The 21,238-nt window shown below is 38.7% G+C and overlaps 1 protein-coding gene across 5 annotated transcripts in view; it reads right to left on the bottom strand.

The window, feature by feature from the left end:
- Window positions 1-3,074: 3,074 nt before the first annotated feature.
- The window catches only part of Adhfe1 (alcohol dehydrogenase iron containing 1), a 42,709-nt gene continuing 24,545 nt past the window's right edge, over window positions 3,075-21,238 (bottom strand). For 3 of the 5 annotated variants that reach the window (XM_023561652.2, XM_063257395.1, XM_063257396.1), the window contains one exon: window positions 17,210-17,530. In XM_023561652.2, the coding sequence (XP_023417420.2) occupies window positions 17,220-17,530 (311 nt within the window). In that variant the 3' untranslated portion in view covers window positions 17,210-17,219. Of the gene's footprint in view, window positions 3,356-17,209; window positions 17,531-21,238 lie in introns of those variants that run through there. The other 2 variants (XR_010050158.1, XM_003480070.5) reach the window with 1 other exon arrangement.

Here is a 21,238-nt window from a genome sequence, read left to right as displayed (position 1 = left end):
AATGTACTTAATTATTGTCTCTGCAACATGATGATGGTTTATAGAAATGGATCTGATCTCCTATTACACACTTTAAAAATTGCTGTTTAAGTCACAGAACATAACTTTACCATATTTTCAAAATGTAAAGACCAAAATGATGGTATCAAAATAAAGAAAAAATTACAGCTTCCTAAATCTGTTTCTTCATACTTGCCCTTTAAATTCCTCCTCTACAGAGTCATCATCAATAGGAACACCCAACACTTCTTCTGGTGAGTCACATTTAGACATCTGGCTACTGTTAGGTAAGGCATCAGAGAGTCTGAGATTTCATTTTTATCACTCAAATTATTTTACATTAATTTTCCTTAAGTCAAAAATATCACATTAAGGTAACACATCAGATCTAGTCATGGCATTTATAAGCTGGAAGAGGCACTGGTTAAGGAAAGGAAGACTCAGAGAAGACTGAAGCCAAACCCAGGGCCCTTGGTTTCCAGTCTAATGCATTTCTAAGATGTTATATTACATTGCAGAATGTAGAGCTGGCTGTCTATATAGGTTCCACATCTGTGATTCAACCAAATACAGATTGAAACTACTGGAGATGAAGATTTTTGGAAAGTCCCAAATATTTAAAACTTGAATTTGCTGTGCACCGTGCACCATGCTAGATCATGTGAACGAAGCGGTGTGGAGGCGCACTTTGCTGTAGCCTCCTACTATTTTGCAGATCTGCGTTCTCCTCCAACAGCACTGTGAGCACTTCTTGTTTTGAGTCTCACTTGCATGCTAGTACTTAGGCCTACACTGATTGCATCTGTACTAAACGTGCAGAATTTTTTTCTTACCTTTATTTCAGAAAAATACAGCATAACAGATACTTACATAGTGTTTACATTGTGTTAGGTACTATAAGTAATCTAGAAATGATTTAAATCATATGGAAGGGAGGATGTCTATAAATATTTATGAGACTTGAGCATATATATTTAAATATATGGATATATATATACATATATACGAAATTTTTGCTCTGCCAATGTCTCTTCAAATATTCATTAGAAACTTTTACTGAAATTTCCTGAAGGATCTCAGATTGGCAAAGAGTTTATTTTTCTTCCTCATTTATACTTGGCTTCTGCTTTCACATTCCATGATTCTGCTGAAAAGCTGGAAGGAATTTTAGCTAGATGAGGTCTGCAAGGTGTAGCTGAAATTCCGTTGGTGTGGTCTTAGGTTTGCCTTCAAGGAACCTGCTATAAACAATTTCAGTGCTTTGTAGAAATTACTATTATTATAATTTGTAGTCCTGGAAATTGAAACTAGAACCTACATTCTATAACTAAGCTACATTCCTTGTCCAGACTTTTCTGCTTTGTAGGAATTAGTTTACAATGTCACTTCTAAATAAAAAAAATGTATCTGATTGCAAGAACATATACAAAGTATTTCACAATAGTTATCATTTGGATGGTGCAAAATGTATAATTATTTTGTCCTTATCATTGTACTGTATTAGCAGTTACATGTTTTAAACATATTTTACTTTCATAATTTGTGAAGACCTCCAATAAACATTATTTTTATGGTACTGGAAATGGAACTCAGACCCTTGCACTTGTCAGGTAGGTGCTGTGCTGCTGAGCTTTCTAGCCCTAAACATTATTTTTAAGTCTTAAAAGAAAAAAACAACAGCAACAACAAAATAGAGAGGGCCTCTGGCAGTCAAATGGTACAGTATCACTTATTCCATTTTTTATCCCAATCTAATTATATGTACATTACCCATTTATAGATTAAAATTTCAATTAAATACATGAGAAAATCTTTAGGAATACTGAGATCTTCAATGCCAAAGCTTGAGCAGGCAAACCTCAATGTGGTAATTCTTTTATTTTTATTATTATGATTTTTTTAGTGTGGTAATCTTTCTGAAAAAAATGAGTCATGAAATTTCTGTAGTCTGGGAATATCAGGGAGGAAGATTATCATGCTACTTGAATCCTACTTGCAAGGCTGAAATCTAAACTATAGAACTGCTTGCTTCTGAATCAACCTACTCTGAGAATTAGATCCATTTTTCCAAAGAAAGATTTATCATATAGGATGTTAGTGTTTTTCTCAAGAGAATAATTTACTCACTATGAGATTTGTCTTTAATATTTTACCCCTTTGAATTTGATTTTGCCTTCTGGATATTACTTATAGTATTTTTATCAAATTAGATGAGTCTGACATGAAACACTAAAATGGTATTTTTTCTTTTCCTTTTCCTTTTATTATTTACCTTTTGTGATGCTAAGATTGAAGTGAGAACCTTGTATATAATAGGCAAGTCCTCCACACCAAGCTATATTCCCAACTCCTCTGCCCTTTAAAGACAAATACCTTGTTTTAACCAATACAAATGATAGATATCTACAAAATATAAAGTAAAAGTATAAAACTCAAAGTGAAAATTTTCTTTCAACTCTCCTAATTCCTAATTCCATCTGTTTAGTGAGAACTTAATATTTTATTTATTTATTTATTTATTTATTTATTTGTCTTTTTCCTTTTTATCGGTACTGAGGATCGAACTCACGACTGCCTACTTGCAAGGCAGGTGCTTATGCCGCTGAGCCAAATCCTCAGCCCCCAAAACTTAATATTTTGATGGGCAAAATATATAGTAGGTAAAGTAAAAATCAGACCATATTAACATATAATTTTCTGCAACATTTTTGGCCAGCATCTATTATGCAATTGATGTATTTTCAACAGAGTTTTTCATCTTTACTAATGACACTATAGCAACCCACTGTTCAATATATTTTGATTTATTAATCTAGATACTATTATTGAATATTTAGGTTGAAATAAAAATTGAAATTTTTATTATTTCAAAAAGTATTACTAGAAACTCCTTTTCATTTTAAAAGTATACTTATGCTAGTATTTTTGTAAGATAATTTTCTAGAGACATGCAGTTACTGGGTACTAGGTTTTAGCCCATTTAATATACATGGAGCAGACGCACATGTTCTGTGGGGTTTGGCAGAAGAACACTGACCCTCGATACCTGGTCAATGGATCTGACATAGTGGGCATTTGTTTAGCCTGTTTTATTGAAATAGCTTGACTTAGAACACCAGGGAAACTCCTACGGGACAAATTTATATCTCATTCAAACAAGTAACAGGAAAGTTGTATGTGGAACTTTGAAAAGACAGAGCTCTAGCCAGATCAACTTTTTTTTCCTCAGAATTACAAAAGCCAATGGTAATTCTTTCAGTTAAAATCGCAATTAATACAATTCCATTGAAGCTTCAAAGAGTGCAGACAGATCCTCTTCTGACTGGGGGCAGGGTGCAAGCTTGGTGACCCGCTCCTGCAACAGTAAATAAATGTAATTACCCAGGGCTTACAAAAACTGTAAAAGGTAGGTTATATAAATTGGTCATAAGAAATAACTTGATAATTATCATATCTTCAAAAATCATACTTCCTGTGTACTTTGTTCTATCTAATTCCCTACTCTGAGGTTTACTAAGTAATACATCTTTCCCAATGAAGCTCTCAAAAGTCATCGCCATTAGATCTCTGCACTGACAATAGCCTTCTGGCCAATACACAGAACTAAGTCGGCTGCTAGAAAAATACCTTCAACAATCTCTGTCAGTTCTCTGAGTGCAGAGAGCCCTGTTCCAGGCACAGTGAGAACAGAGAAAACCTAACTGGTCATCCTGACATCCAAGAGCAGTTTTGCAACTTAGGTATATTCAAAAGGGCTTCTGTAAGGCGTGAGCGTTCAGGCTACATGAAACAACTGTGCCTACCCTCCCATTAACCAAGGCTTTATGTCTGCTTAATTAGTAGAAACTAGTTCAGTGATTGTCTTAATTTCCAACAATTACTGTGAGACAGCCTGCATGCCTACAGCTATTTATCCTATGGCTCGTTTACCCTTCAGGGACAGGGAACTAAAAGATGTGATGATTGCCAGGGGCTCCATTTCCTGGGTGGCTCGGTCTGCTTTCTGAGGGTAAGCATGTGTTTGCAGCCTACCTGGAAAACAGGGAGACTTGGACTGCGCTATGGCCTTGTGTGTTAGAGTGCTTCACACACAGTAAATATGTGCTTGACACTTAGCTGAATGAAGAGGCTGGGCCAGGAGATATTGGTATCTCGCGATCACACCACACAAATGGAATGAAATGGAATTTTCACTCTACCTGCTCCTCTCATTTTCATGTCAGAAACAACACTCAGTAGGCCAGACAGAAGTCTAGGAGCTATTCTTGAGTTCCTTTCCCCTCGTTCTCCAAGTCCAACCCATCAGCAAGTCTGCCAGATCCTCTTCAAAGTGAACTCCTAATTTGAGCTCTTCTCACCTCTGGTTGCCCCAGCACCCACCACCAGTGTCTGAGGCATCCTGAAATTCCTTTTCTGCTTTTGCTCCACTATCTCCCTCTAGAGGTCATTCTCTTCCAAGTAGCCGCACTTACCCCCTATTTCCCTTTATAAATCTACTTGGTCCAAGCCTGTGCTTGATCTTCTATTACTTCCCCACGGCAGTTAGAGCAAAATCAAGACCTCTGACGCCGCCCTGATCTGGCCCCGCTTTCTGTCACAGCTCTGTTCTCTCCCACTGCTTCATCCCACTCAGTGCCAAGGTCTCTTAAATTTTATGCCTTGCCCCTCTGGGCACCCTGAAGCCTCTTCAAATAGCTACCATGTCCAGGCAGAGGACCTCTCACAAAAGACCTCCCCTGGAGCTCTTTCCGTCACTACCCCAAGATTATTCTCTCTCTTATTACTTAGATTTCCCTTCATACTATTAGTCATTATCTGAAATGATTTCATTTATGTCTTTTTAGAGATAATGTTCATTGCCTGTCTCCCCTCCCCATTGCCTGTTTCAAAAGAGAGAGAAGGGATTTTTTCCTCCTCTCTACATCTCATATAATAGTGTATAACAGATCTCAATCACAATCAGTAAGGTAAGCCGGCCGTGGTGGGACATGACAATTATCCCGATGCACTGGAAGCTGAGGCAGGAGGATCACTGTGAGTTTGAGGCCAGCCTGAACTGTACAGCGAAACCCTGTCTCAAACAATTAAAAAACAAAACAAAACAAAAAACAACAAAATAATAAAATAAAAATTTTAAGAAAAAAATTTGTTAGATAAAAGGGAGAATCAAATGAAGGAAAAAAAAAAAACTAGGTGAAACCCTAACTATAAGAGCACGGAGTCCTAAAACGCTTAAATAAACATTAAATGAACTCTTAAATGAAACTTTTTTGGAAAATCTTCATGTCATTGGACTGAGAATGATTTTCTGATAATAATGACACCAAAAGCACAGGTAGCAAAGAAACAGATAACTTGGACTACATAAAAAATTTAAAACTTTGGTATATCAAAAATACTAGCAAAAGCATGAAAACAACTCACATAATGGAATGTATTATTTGCAAATCATATAGCTGATAGCAGATTAATGTCCATAATATGAAAATTATTTCTACATTTCAATAATGAAAAAATTTAAAAGAGCTCTAAACAACTCAGAGCAAAGGACCTGAATAGATATTTCTCTGAAGAACATATATAAATAGCCAATAAACATATGACAAGACACAGATCATTATTACTCATTAGGGAAATGCAAATCAAAGCCTCAATTAGTTGTCACTTTACATCCCATTAGGGTGGCTATTAGTAAAAAATGGAAAAAAAACAGGTATTGCTGAAGATAGAGAGCAACTGGAGCCCTGTGTATCAATGGAACCGTAAAATGGTACAGTCACTTGGAAAACAGGTTGCCAGCTCCTCAAAATATTAAACATAGAATTACCATATAAGCTAACATTTCTACTCCTAAGAATATACTCAAAATATTTAAAAGTAGGGAATCAGACTTCTGGAGAACATGGCGGACAGACAAAAGCAACTACTGAACGCTCTCTAAAGGCTCGGCTCAGAGGCCAGGAATGATGCGGACTAAGGAGATACGAACCAGTAGAGATATGCTCTGCTGACTCAGGAACGAACTGGGCTGAGAGAATCCAACTTGGAATACAGTCCTGGCGCTAAAATAGGAACAGAAAAATCTCGGTGTGGAGGCTCGACTCCGCGCCATTGGAAACCGCGGTTTGGATTTCCCGCCGCGCGGCGGCCGGCTACCTCCACAGCGGCTCAGCAAGGAGAGACGCGACCCCCGAGCTCTGGGAACGGGCGTCTGGGAACGGTCTCGGAAACGCGACGGGCAGGAAGGAAGGCTGACTGGTGGCGAGGTGAGCGAGGAACTGACTCCCTACCGCAGTCTGACTCCAGCGGAGGATTTTCTGGGCGCGGGCAGTCCTGTAAGAGCAGGGCGCGGTGGCAACTGCAGCCGCGCATTTCCCTCTCGGACGGGATTGGTGAAAGGTGCCTGGCCGGAGGGACGCTGCTCACGGACTCCCTAGGCTGGCCTAGCCCAGATCCCAGAGCCTGACGGTGGCCCGGAGGAGCGACCGACTTCCGCGTAGGCTGCCTCCTCCGCAACTCCCTGGGGCGCAGCGGTGAGCTGGAACAACTAGCCAGCGCAATTCGATCAAGCTGTAGCTGACAGGCAGGGAAGCCGGGCCTCCTGTGTAAGATTACATTTTATAAGGAACAGAAAATATGGGGAAGGGAAGCAACAAAAAAGGCTCCTCGACCCCCAATCCTGAGAATCAGGCAATAGTGGACACTGTACCAATATACATTAAGCGCCATTTAGAGAGCCTCATAGACCAATTCAGGAATGAAGTTATCAATGACCTGAAGCTAGAAGTATGCAGAATAGTTAGAGAAATGCTAAGCACCACCCAGGAAAAAGCAGATGGTGGAGTGGAAGAACAGAAAAAGAGGGGAGAATTGCTTGATGGAGAAAACAGAGAAAGCATTGAGTATGTGAAGCAGGTGCAAAGGGACTATCAAGAAATCAAGAAGTATACCCAAGACTGGCATAACAGCTTGAAAGAAACTAAGGACAGACTATCTGAATTGGAGGGCAGACTTGAAACATGGGAGAATGAAATGAAAAACTTCTTAAAAATAACAAAGAAACACACAGCAATAATACAAAGACAAGAAGATGATAAGAGGAGCCATAACTTAAGGATTAAGAACATAAAAGAAGAAGTAGGGACACAAACAAGTGAACTACAAAAGCTACTCACAGAAATAATCCAGGAGAATTTTCCTAATTTAGCAAAAGGTAAAGATACTCAAATGTATGAGGCATACAGGACCCCAGCTACCTACAACCCTAACAGAGAAACACCCAGGCATATAATAATAAAAATTCCAGAAATTCAATACAAGAACAGAATATTAAAAGCTGTAAGAGACAAGAAACAGATCACTTACAAGGGAAGACCCATCAAAATTACAGCAGATTTCTCTTCACAAACCATCAAATCACGAAGAGCATGGGGAGAAATAATTCAAGCTTTGAAAGATAATAATCTACAGCCAAGATTGAGATATCCTGCACAACTGTCCCTGGAAATTGATGGAAAAACGAGGTGCTTCCAAGATAAAGAGGAACTGGGGGAATTTGCAACCACCAATCCAACCCTACAGAAAGTATTGCAGGATATTCTAAAAAAAGAAAAATACAAAGAACCCAGAAATAGTGGCGGGGAGGCCACAACGAATAGAGCAGAGACCAAAACGAAGAAGACAAACTGACAGCTACTGACAGAAAAAGAGCTCAACAGAAATGAGACAGAGAAGATTGGATGATAGGAACAGCTTTTTTTGGAGAAAATGACATCTTAATAGGTAATGCTGATTTAGTACCATCTTGTTTTGAAGTCTCATCTAGCTTTTGTTCTTCTGTCTCCAATGGTCTAAACAGGTTGTATCTTATTGGATTTTACTATGTACGATAGTATAAGAAAAAACCTTTTAAAGACAAGGAGATTATACAGAGACCATTGTTCATTTTCTGTTAGTCGATTCTAAATACTCTATAATGCTGTTATTCTCTTAAATGGATTTACATTGTTTTGATGTACTTAATGCTACAGTATATGAAGTTGTACTCAAGGACTTCAGGGAGGGAGTCAATATGGTAACTATCTTTGGGTCAGGATTAGCTGGTGGTGAAACACTATTCTGCTTAAATGGTTATGTTTTGATCTGCCCTGTTTCGCTGTTATGCCCTCTTTTTTTCTCAATCTCCACTCCATTATTTACTTTTTTATTTTTACCCATTTAATTACAGGGAAAAATATAGCAGGATATAATATAGTAACCCACTTTGACTTTCTATTATCTCGATTTGAAGCCCTGTATTACTCTCACCATCTTGTTTTTGACTGAGGTTCCTATATTCTGTTTTGCTGGATAGTATCAGGTTCGAAAGTTTAGGCATCAGCTGAGAAGATAATGAGATTCATTATAACGCCCATTCTCGTTGACTTTTATCTACTTTTGAAGACCTACAATGTCTCCAATGTTTTGGTTTTGTCGGTTTTATTCTTTACGGTTTGGTTCAATTGTATTACAACTAATGATATAGGCAATTCTATTAGAAATAGCGGGAGGCATTAGGGTAACCATTGTTGATCACCTTGTATTATGTTTTTATATTATCTATTATGTCCACCCTTTTGACTTGACCGATTCTGTTCTGTTATGTCACATTTGGTTTTACTCTCTTCCAAAAAAGCAACAAGAACCGTGGGAGCAATGAAACCCAAAATGTGTAATAGTCACTGTACAAAAGAGAGGAAAAGAAAGTGCTCTAAACTATATAACTGCATGTATATTTAAAAGTATAAGATAGAAAATGATATCACAGAGTTTTATTAGATCATTGAACAGAACTGTTTGCAGTATCATTGGTGGAATGTCCACTCTACAAGCTTTAATTTTGTGACTTGAACAATTATTTCTAAGAAGGCAATATGTAATCCATTAACTAGTGATTTCCTACTGCGCATTTTTTTATTCTGTAAATCTGTATAACTTGTACCCCTTCACTGTTTTTTTTTTCTTTCTTTTCTTTTCTCCTTAAATAAAAATTAAAAAAAAAAAATAAAAGTAGGGAATCAAATGCTAGCATGCCAATGTTCATCGCACAATTATTCTTTCTTTTTTTTTTGTTCTTTTTCCTTTTTATTGGTACCGGGGATTGAACTCATGACTGCCTGCTTGCAAGGCAGGCGCTTATGCCGCTGAGCTAAATCCCCAGCCCCGCACAATTATTCTTAATAGTCAAAAGATAGAAGCAATCCAAGTGGCCATGAGCATATAAATGGATAAACAAAATGTGTGTCCATACAATGAAATGTTGCTCAGTTATAAACAGGAATGCAATCCTGACGTGTACTATGGATGAACACTGAAGACATTATTATAAGTAAAATAAACCAGTCACAAAAGAATGGTTATTGTGATTCCACTTACACAAGGTGCCTAGGACAGATAAATTCAGAGACAGTACGAGTAGAAAAGAGGTTACCAGGGCCCACCAGGGGTTACCAAGAGAAGGGCAGAATGGGGAGTTATTGTTTAATGTGGTGCTGTTTGGGTTGATTTTACAAAATTCTGGAAATGAGTAGTGGTGACAGCTGTATGACATTGTGAATGTACATACTGGCATTGGATTGCATGGATAAAAATAGTAATAATGGTAATTTTTATGTCATAGATATTACTACAATTAAAACGTTAACTAAACTAGGTAAGGTTGGCCATGCATGTAGTTCCAGTTACTCAGGAGGCTGAGGCAAGAGGATGGCTTGAGCCTACGAGGCCAAGACCAGGCTGGGCAACATAGTAAGACTCTATATCTAAGTAAGTAGATAGGTAAGTAAGATAGTAAGGATGGATAGATGCACATTTAGGAGATGGTAGGAGAGTATCCTAATGCATATGGTGAGGCAAAGGGAAAAATTTACATCCCCGCTGGTTCTTTATAAAATTCCTACAGAATTTGGAAGTCCATAGCAAGGCAGAGAGACTTGTTCATGGTTACACACAGACACACACACACATACACACATTTGTGGAAGGGTCGAGGGAAATTCAGTGTTTGCCATGGCTGCAGGTGATGGTAATGATCGTTACATTATTCTGTTCTAATGAGAGTCATCTGACTGACGAAGGGGCGCTTGACCTAATCCCGTCTACCTTTAGTGAAGCAGTTTGGGACTGTCAGAAGTCCCGGAGGCCAAACCTGAGCTGAACTCCTCTTGCACTTTTCTAATGCCCCAATGACAGATTAAAGAAGTTACTTAGTGATATTTCTCTAGACGTTATCAGCTGTCACAGAGAAGCTAAACTCTCAGAATGAAGATGTGTAATGTGCTATTATTTATAGACATGTAAAACCAAAGAAAACTGATTAACATGGGCGTTGAAATAAATTCAGACTTCTACTTTTAGCACATTCATAAAATAACAGCGTTTCAGCGGGCCTGTCCACCAGGGAGTGGAAGTGCTCATTTGGGCAGACAGCTCTGCTCAGGAATGAAATGTTTTGACTTGGAATGTAAATGTTTCTTTCCACAGGTTTCAGAGATCCATTTTGGAAGATTAACTTACTCTTGCCCATTCCCCTTGCAGCATGGCTACGGCAGCTGGATGCCTCCGTGCACAGGAGTGCTATTTGCTGCCGCTAGTATGGGCTGTGGTGTTTGGTTGAGAATACTGGCCTGGTTGTTTCTTCCAGAGAAAACCGATCCCTGGTTGCTCCCCATAAAAGAACCTTTCTCAGACATTAACTGTGTGAAGTAACCTTTCTAGCAATGTTCTCTGCAGGAACCAATGTATCCTTCTCACTATTTTAAGTCCTGCAGTATTAATAAGTGCAGATTAGTCACTCATATGTGTAAAATTCTGAAATTGCCATGGCATTCCTATAAACTGTCCACGGCAGCTGAGAAACAAAACAAAAACTCCTAGAGTAGTTCTTTATAGAATAGAGAAACTTATTTCTAAGCTTCCCCTAAAGACTTAGTCTATAAATATATATAGACTCCTATATAATATATAAATTATATTAATTCCACAGTGGAGCTAGTGCTGGTTAATAAAATTAACTATGTTTTTATTAATCATGAAAACATGGCCATCGGGAAAAAGTATATGTCTTGGGATACTTTATGGCTTGGGAAAAATGTGGTTTCCTACTTTAAGACATGATTTAATGTTCAAAAGGTTGCATTTACCTCTCATCTTTTGTGAAATTAGGAAATTTATTTTATCTAATTATGGCTTTGGTTCTGTGATTTTTCACTATGACATGTATGTGGAGGCATTCAGAATGATATCTAATTAACTTGCTATTTTAGTGACGATCTCTAATATTAGTTGGGATTTTTTGCAGTCTGGAATAGTATTTGAAAGTGAAGGACTGAGCACAGCATAATTAGAAGAGTAAACATTTGCCGGTGTGTGCTGATGGCTGGGTCACACGTGGGCAGGCCACCAGCAATTAAATTACCAAGAATATCATACAGTTTCATTTGAAAATCATGGATGTCATTTTTGGAAGTGGACAAACATAGACTCCTAAACATTTTTCCTTGGATTTATATACAGACTTTTCAGAGGGCTCCTTGCAGAATGGATAGTATCAATGAAACCATGCTGCAAAGAAACCAAGTTAAAATTGCAGAGGCCACAAGGTCTATGATGTTCTGAGACAGGCTTTATGCCTCCTCCATCTTCAGGTGAATTCTAGTTGTCTAAGCAAAGGTCTTGAAAAATTTTCACCACCCAGTCATTAGGCTTATATGGACTTAGGAGGGAAGGGCTGCAAATACGTATTGATTTAACATACTTATTACCATGGACTAAGCGCAAGAGAGGATGGATGGACAAAGCAAAGTCTTGCTCTCATTAAACTCATAGGCTAGTAGTTCTGGATAAAATAAATGTTGTTTTCTATTTAGTCGCTTGGACTGATGGGTTAGAATAAAGATCTGAAGTAGATGCAGGAGCTATACTGTACTTCATTCTCTTCTGTTTCTCATTACTTTATATTTTTAGATGCAATTGGATTCACTGAGCCTAAATCTAAATCAAGAAAATGGGTGGCTCATGCAGCATGTTTTATTTGTACATTGGGAAACCAGGGTAAATTCAACAGAAACATCCAAATTGCTGATTTTTCTTGAAATATGGTCATTCTACCTAGAGGAGGAACGAATTTCTGCATGGTGACAAAAAAATTTAGATAAATAGCTGCTCACACAATTAGATGGGCCTCATACTTTCTAGTTCACCAAACTCCCTGCCACTCCCTGTTGTCTTATATATTTTTAAATTTTAAAACTTTTTACTAGTATGTGCTTATATTATATAATGATTGCATTCAATATGGGGTGTTGGTACAGGTACATAACACATCTTCACCAGTTCATAGTTTACCCCAAGTGTCACACAGGCAGCACATTTGTTTGTGTCCCAAGCACCACTCTGACACATCTCATTTCAACCAGTTGACTCTTATATTGAATAAATTTGATAAAATTGTCATTTTTATGTTTTCTGTTATATTATCTTATAAAATGATCAATATGCAAATTTTGGTCATTCTGTATTTAAATAATTGGACTGATAATTTCTTCTTTCCCTCTCTTTCTGCCTATCATCTTATATTACTTTGTTCACTGCTGTTGCCCACTTGAATCCTGTGAATACATGAGCCTGTGAACCCAATCTACACAAATATTATCTTATGAGCGGGTGAGGCTGTCAGCATCCTGAACACTGATGAAATGAGGAAGATGCAGTAGCTAGAGGCCCTTGGTTACATGGAGTGGGTGAGGAAAAGGCACTGCTATTTTTGGTGAGCAGGGTGCTGTGTAAATAGGTATGAGAGCTGCTAGCTATGTCAAGGAGAGACTCAGAGATGCCTGACCTTTGGGTAGAGGACCCTATAATTTGAAGTGGTCCTCATCTTTCCTATATTGACCTGGAGGACCAATGGAGCGTCCTGATTATGGTGACTATGGTTGTGGTTCACCAACCAATGCTCATGGCACTGAGAGCTCTCTACTTTATGATGAATTGCAATGAACTGCTCCTGGCCCTTTAGGATCTGGTTCACTAACTCAAGAGATCCAAAGAGCCTTTCTTCATGGGAGAGGGAACTTCCTATCTGTTGTTATTCTCCCAAATTAATTAAGCATAGTAGCACATTTTTTTTTACATGGTTTTTTATTTAAAGAAAAGGAAACGAAAAAAGAAAAAAAAATACATGGAGATAAAAAAAAAGGGTAGAAATAATACTAAATTACAGACAAACAAAAGGTAAGAAATTGCCAGTTGATAAGTTACAAATTGTCATCTTCGAAATGGCTGTTCAGGTTATAGAATTAAAGTATTTAGAATGACATTCAAAAAAGTGACCCTACAAACCATTCTGCTCTATGGTCGAACAAAAGCTCCGTAATATGATTATCAGTCCCACCTATTTGTTTTACATCTCTAAGAGGGTAAGGTTAACCATATCAAAACAGAACAGAACATTTAAAAAAAAATAAAAAATAAAAAACAATTTAAAGAAATACAGATTTCAAAGCAAGTCCACTGGAGATCTACCTTATCTAACTGTCTCTAGCTTCTTACAAATAGTTGTCCCTAACTTCACCCACTTTATATACTTATTGCATATTATAGAACTAATCAAATCATTACAGGATGATGGAGTCTTTTTAGGTCCTCAAGTTCCAAATTAGGGAAGACAATAGCAACTACCATCGCATCTCTCATTCTCTTTGAGATAGCCGTCCCCATCTCTGCATATGCTGAAGTTGAGCTGAAGAAACCAGTCCAATGTCATTCTAATCAGCAAGCAATAGATTGCTAGAATTTATATTATAATGCTACAAAATAAGCCTCGGGTTTTTCCGGTCTCTTCCTCAGAGTATTTGTTCCTATCCTCTCTGTATTATAGGGAAAACCAAGTCATAACAAGACAGCGAAACAATTTCCTAGAAAAACATGCAATGGATAAGACTTATAAAACTATAATATAAATGATCTTCCGTAGCTACTATGTTTTCTCTTGTTATTTTCAATAGATTTGTCCACAACACTGGCTTATTATAGTTAAACATACTTACACCTATTTTTATAAAAACTTATCTTTGACTGCATTGTAGTATTTGAGAGCTGTTACTGATTCATACCAGTATGGATATCCTTTACATCTTGTCATGCTCAGAGTAGTTTCCTCTACTTTTAGGGTTGATTCTAACACGCATACCGATTTCAAATAGGATCAGTCAAGGCCAACCAATAGTCTTATGATTCAGATACAATTAAGATCAGTCATAGTAAGACAATGTATGTAATACAGGATTTCAGCCTAAGTCAATAGGAAAGTAAGGATAGTTACCATGGTATAACCTGCTATTTTTGGTTCTAGAGGTCTGTGTCCTCAATTCTGACATGAGTGGACAGACCAGAACAAATTTAATTCAATCTAAATATGGCACTAGGACTACTGTGTCTTTTAAATCGTTATACACCATTAGCAATGACCTCTGCTTTTTTTTTTTTTTTTACATATAGTTTCAGAGCTGTCTCTACCAAAGACTAGCTTACCGTCTCTGCCTCATGTCTGCTACTCCACTTTTCTGCTATATTTTGTCCACCTTATTCCCTCATTCCATTGTCTGCCCCGTTCACTGAGGCCTCTCTGGCACTGTAGCTGTAATCCTGATTTCTCTTCCTCTCTTTCTCTGTAATGTCCTTCAGCGCTCTCTGTAGGGTTGGATTGGTGGCCACGAACTCCCACAGTTCCTCCTTGTCTTGAAAGTATCTTATTTCTTCATTAATTTTTAGAGAGAGTTTTGATGGATATATGAACTTCAGTTGCATATTTTTTTCCTTCAGGACTTGGAATATTTCTCCCCACTCCCTTCTTGACTTAAGAGTTTGTGTTGATAAGTCTGCTGTTATTTTGATAGATTTCCCGTTATAGGTAACCTGCATCTTTTCTCTGGCTGCTTTTAATATTCTGTTTTTTTGGTGGATTTCTGGGATCTCGATTATTATATGCCTAGGCGTAGATCTGTTTTGGTTGTAGGTAGCTGGCGTTCCGTATACTTCTTTTATCTGGATATCATTTCTTTTTGCTATACGTGGGAAATTTTGCTTTAATATGTCTGTGAATATTTTTTGTATTTCATTTTTGGATGTTCCTGCTTCCTCACTCACATTCTTTATTCTTAGGTTATGTATCTTTTTATCATCTTCCAGTTTTAGAATTGCTTCTTTCTGGTTCCTTGTTATTTTTAAGAGGCTTTTTCTTTCACGTTCATAAGCCCTAAATCTCTCTTCAAGTTTCTGAAGGTTGTCTTTAGTTTCTGTCAAGGCATTTTGCCAATATTCAATGGAGTTTTTAGTTTCCTGATATTCTCTTTGGATCTGTTTCATGTATTCTAAGTTATGCTTAAATTCTTCTTCAGATGCTTCTCTTTCTTTTCTGAATTCCTCAGTTCTTCCATCTGTGTTCTCTTGGGCGGGGCTTTTCATTTCTTTAATTAATCTCTTTATATCTTGCCTCACTTGGATCAGAAGTACATCTTTAAATTCCTCTATGAGATCATGTAAGTACTTTTTAATTTCGGCTGATGCTGTGTCGAGTAGAGGATGGTTACTGTGTTTGTTCTCTTCAGTGTTTAGTTCTCTTGGGTTTATTTTCTCCTGTTGAACAGCTGGAGATTTTTTTTTATTTTTATCTTTTGTCATGTTTCTGGTTTCTTTCAGACTGTCCTGGAGTTCTCTGGCCCTCTCCGAATTGCTTAGGACCTCTCAGAAGCGTGCTGGCTTGAGTTTTTGCTGTCCTCCCCAATTTGCTGTTATCTGGGGTAGGCTGGGATGCAGGGGCGGTACAGTCTAGTCTCTAGCCTCTGTGCCAGTTAGTTCCTAAATTAGGCTGTACTTTCTGGTTGTCACTGAGTTATGACTATTTTGTATCCGCTTATTGGGCCACAAGCAGAGGCTTGGTTTAGCCCCAGTAGCTCCTGCCAGTTCTCTTTGAATCAGAAGCAGCTGAGTAATGGCACAGGATTCTGTCCAAGTCCCAGCTGTTCTCTTCCAAACCTCTCTGTGACAGGAGCACCAGAAAAGCAGCTCTGCCCAAAACTAAGATGGCTCCCACTAAGTTCTCTGTGTAGAGCTGAAGCCAGCAAGTAATCAGGCTCTGCCAGGACTCAAGATGTCTTCCACCAGCCCTCCCTACAAGGGGACCTGGTGATGTCACCAAGCTGCGGTTTCTGCCGCCAGGCTAATATGTCTGCACCAGACTCTGTGTTATTGATTTCCCCGTGGTGGTGGGCCAGCTGTTCTCTGGCCAAACCCAGCAGCCGCGGGGTTCTCTGTACTCACCAGAGTCCGGTGCAAGTCCTCGTTCCGGGACCGCCGCACACCAAGCTGCCCACTTTTCCCGCACTCCCAGGATAGGGCGGGGCGGTGCTCAGCGTGCGCTCCCAATACAGTGCTGACCGGTCAGATATCTGTGCACCGTTTAAATTTGAAACGCCCGCGCTTTGTACGTCCGCTCTGGTGCAGCGGTGCAGACTTGGCTGCTACTTGGAGTCTCGGTCCGTTTCCCGCAGTCCCCAAAAGCAACTCAGCTTTTCGTGCTGGGTCCACGAGTCTGTTTGTTGATTTAAGGGCGCGAGATTTGCAGCCTCCCGTTGTCGGCAAAGGTCTCAGCGCGACTTTAAATCCTCCAGCTGTACTGTCTTGGTTAATAAGAATCGCTATCGATTTGTCTGGCCCTCTCCATGCTGTCTTTTTTTAGCTTCGAGTTTGAATTCTCTGGAGAGACTCTTCGCTCGATCCCCTAGCCCGCCGCCATTTTCAGAATCCCCCGCATAGTAGCACATTTAACTTACATTCTTTAGAGCATTAAATAAATTAACTAAGACCGAGAGGGAAACATATCTAAAATATCCAATGTTCCAAATTCATTCAGAAGCAATTTCAATAGTTTGAACTTAAAGATTATGCTTGTTCTTTACAAAATAGTAGGAACTTATAATTCTTTATAATGGAAAATAATATTAGTGGTCTTTGAGGAATAGCTTTGCAAGGTTTTATAGGGGACCTTTAAAAAAGCAGAAATGGGAAAAAGGGAAATTTGACATAGTTCAAGATAAATTTGGTTCTTTTTGCCTTTAATTTTCATAAAGCATCCTTTCAGTTCTGCCATAAAAGGTTTGCCTCAAGTCCACTTTTATGGAAAATCACAAAATAAAGGGCCCTTCTCTCCCAAAAAGGAAATTGCTGCATGATATGGAGGAGACTAGAGGGCCCCTGGGGTGTCTTTGCATCTGATGCACCCCAAAGGGAAGTTCTGTGCTTCTTAGCAGGAGTGAGGACTGCTCTCCACCTCTTACCTGGGGTAGTGTTCCTTTCACTAATGCAGGGATGTCTGCCTTGGAGTAGCCAAGGGCGGCCAGGCCATTGTCAACATTTAGATCAAATAGGAATTTCCGGAGTGTGTCTGCCAACACAAGCCCAGCGTCTTGGATCTTGGTGGTGCGGGTGTCAGCTCCTAGAAGACATGAAGTACAAATGATGTGTGTGTATAGATATAGATATAGATATAGATATAGATATAGATATAGATATAGATATAGATACAGATATAGAAGATGCTGGCTCTGGGTGTTGTTCAAGATCAGCAGGGTATATAATGTGTACTCACTATTATCTGCAAATACCAATTTTGAGGACACCACTGTGCTTTCCCTGGAAAGTGCCCTAAATGTTCATAGTCAACCTCATACCTTAGCAAGGTGATACTGAGGAACCAAGATACCTAAGATACCTTAGCAAGGTGAGACTGAGGAACCAAGAGCTTCCATAAGAGAAGCTCCAAGGGACTTCTGCTCCCTATGTGCTCAGCCCTTGTGTGGTGGTAAAAAGGAGAAAGGAGAAGGAGAAGGAGGAGGAGAAGGAGGAGGAGGAGAAGGAGGAGGAGGAGGAAGAGAGAGGAAAGAAGAAGAGGAGGAGGAGGAGGAAGGGGAAGAGGAAGAGGAAGAAGAAGAGGGGAAAGAAGACAAAGGGGAAAGGGAAGAAGAAGAACAGGAAGGGGAAGAGGAAGGAGGACAAGAAGGGCTAAAAAAAGAGGTGCAGAAAGAGGACCAGGAAAGAAGGCTGACACGGGATGAGGAAGAAGATGTAAGAGAAACCCAGCAGTGTTATTTTCAAGCCTTGGAATTTGCTGACATCTAGAGGTGTGCATGTTCAACATCTTTTCTCACAGTAATATTTTAGAAAAAGATAAGCCCTTTGCAAATACCTTGAGACAAAGTTAAAGAACTCCCACTTTAACTACCAAAAAGAAAGAAAGTACGCAAGACAACAAATAAGCTATGTGTGGCCAGAGAAGGAAATATTTCCTCATTCTACCTATAAAACTTTACTTTGAACTCTATTGCTAAGAGGCAGCGAAGTTTCCTCTTAATAAATATTACAGTGCCAAGAGCACAAACACTTTCAGCAAACGGTGTTCCATGTATCACCAATAATGATAAAAGTGAAGAGATATGAAGGTTGTCTATGTTTAGAGATTTTTAAGGCAGAATTTTAATACGTATAATCCTGGAGATGTCAATCTGGAAGAGCTGCTCAGTTCTGTCCACAGGCAGAAACTCCCCAGAAGAAAAGAACTACTTTCTCACCTCCTAGCACCCACCCCACCCCCATTTATATGAGCAGACACCTTCATGTCAAGATGCAAATGGAATGCATAGAACAAGATCTATCCAAAGTGACACTGAAGAAGTCTAGAACACACAGGTCCTCTCCACAGTGAGGCACTTGTTTAAAATGGTTTTAAGCTTTCTTTTCTATGACAGTGATCAACTGTTTTCAGTAATTTAGGAAATACAGTAAAACACAATAAAAAGAACCAGATACAGGGCCAGTGGTAGAGCAGCTGGATGAAAAGTAAACCATGCCTGACAAGGCTGCGTTGCCCAGGGGCAGCAGAAACTGTATTAGATGGAAAGGCAACACAAGATATAGGGCTTATAATGTTTTCATGTTCCTGGGGTGGCTGTCACGAAACACACCATCAAAACCTTTAGGTTTTTCTATGACGTATTTTTAGAAAAGGAAAAGATGATAAGAAAGAGAATTTATTGGCCTAAAGCTAAGAATATCTAACCTTACACATAGAATTAAAATACTTTACTTATCCAGTAGTCACCAACAGATTGGAAAGGGTAGCAATCTCTAGCCATTACACTTCAGAGTAATTATAACCAATGAAGGAAGTGCCAGGCATCCCACTACCCACTTGTCTGGAAGAAACCAAGAACATGACAAGAGGAAGAAACAAAAGGCAGTCTCCAGCCTCTAACCCAAGCAGTACTGGTCCAGGAGACGTAAACACAGAAGAGATCAGGGGTTGCACATCTGTAGTTTATAAAGAAATGGCATCTGACATAAAGAAATATATTCATGAAATTATAAAAGAACTTAAAACAGAAATATTAATACAAGTAAATCAAGATAAGACAAATAATAAAAGAAATGCTAAGCACCTCTTCAGAAGATACAGACGGAAGAATAGAGGAGAGAAAAGGGAAACCTTCAATGAAGAATATAAAAAACATTTAGAATACATAAACAGATTGAAAGAGATTACCAGGAAATTAAAAACTCCATTTAAAGCTGGCAAAACTGCTTGAAAGAGACTCAAGATAAACTACCAGGCCTTGAAGACAGGTTTGCAGCTTGCAATTGCAAAAGGAAAGATCTCTTAATAATAACAAGGAACCAGGACATAACGATACAAAGGCTAGAAGATGACAAGAGGATCTATAACTTAAGAAAAAAATGTGAGTGAAGAAGCAGGAGTAAATACAAATGAAATACAAAGGCTATTTGCAGAAATAATTAAAGAAAACTTCCGAAGCATAGGAAAAGGAAATGATATTCAATTTAATCTTTTTTCTAGTACGAGGGGTCAAACTCACAACCTTGCCCTTGCCAGGAAGGCACTTATGCTGCTGAACTAAATCCCCAGCCCCTGATATTCAGCTATATGAGGTGTACAGAACTCCAGCCAGCTATAACCATAGCAGATTACACTTAGACATATAATATTCAAGAGCCCAGAAATTCAACACAAGGACAGAATATAAAAGCTGTCAGAGAAAAGAAACAGATCACCTATAAAGGAAAACCTATCAGAATCACAACAGACTTCTTGACAAAAACCATCAAATCTAGAAGAGCTTAGAGGGAAGTATTCCAAGCCCTGAAAGAAAATAACCTCCAACCCAGATTGATGTACCCTGCAAAAGTATCTCTCAAAATTAATGGAAAAATAAGATGCTTCCATGACAAAGAGGAACTGGGGGAGTTCATGACCACCAAGTCAACCCTACAAAAAATATGGAGGGATGAGAGAGAGAGAGAGAGAGAGAGAGAGAGAGAGAGACAGAAGAGACCATGATTTCACGAACAGTGGCAGAGGGGGCTCACTAAATGGGGCAGACATTGGAATGAAGGGGAAAAGTAGACAAATAATTACAGAAAAATAGCATGGCAGAGATGAGGCAGAGAAGGTTGGCCATAATCACTAATATAGATGGCCTTGATACACTAATAAAAAGAAACACAGGCAGAGTGGATCAGGAGATAGGGTCCATCAAGATGGTCTATATAAGAAATGTAATTAACCTGAAAGAGGATTTATGGACTGAAAGTCAAAGATAAGAAAATAATGCTCTATGTGACAGGGAATGATAAAAAAGTGAGGGTAGCTCGTCCTTCAGCTGTAGATTGGTTGGAAAGATATAACACTTTTATACAATGGAGAACTACTCAGCTATAAGGAAGGAAAACCTTGAGGCTCTTTAGGTAAAGGAATACAACTTGAGATCATGCTCAGGGGTAAAAAGGTTCAGAACCACCTAGGTAAATAGCGAGTTGCCTCTCTAATCTAAAAACTAAAGGAATTAGTGGGATCCAAAATGTACAATGTACCCTGTGAAAGTGAAAGGGGAGGAATTGTCCAAAAAGGGAAGGCAGTGGACATATAATCTTGTATCATGATTTGAAACCCATATAGTTTTCATTGCTCTGTTTAGTTTGGTTATATTCTGTTCCAGTTTGTCTACTTGTACTAGATTTGAGGGCATAGATAGCTAACAGGATGTACTATGGTGACCATTTTTTATTTCCTATTAACTTAATTTGAAGCCCTGAATTGCTTTCACTGTCTTTTATTGACTGATTTTATTCA

This window comes from Cavia porcellus, unplaced genomic scaffold, assembly GCF_034190915.1.
Source record: "Cavia porcellus strain 051 isolate PalLab524CR breed Dunkin Hartley unplaced genomic scaffold, mCavPor4.1 scaffold_10, whole genome shotgun sequence".
In the NCBI taxonomy this organism is placed as follows: domain Eukaryota; kingdom Metazoa; phylum Chordata; class Mammalia; order Rodentia; family Caviidae; genus Cavia; species Cavia porcellus.
The sequence above is the reverse complement of the archived record's forward strand: the minus strand, read 5'-3'. Positions and strand labels throughout refer to the sequence as shown.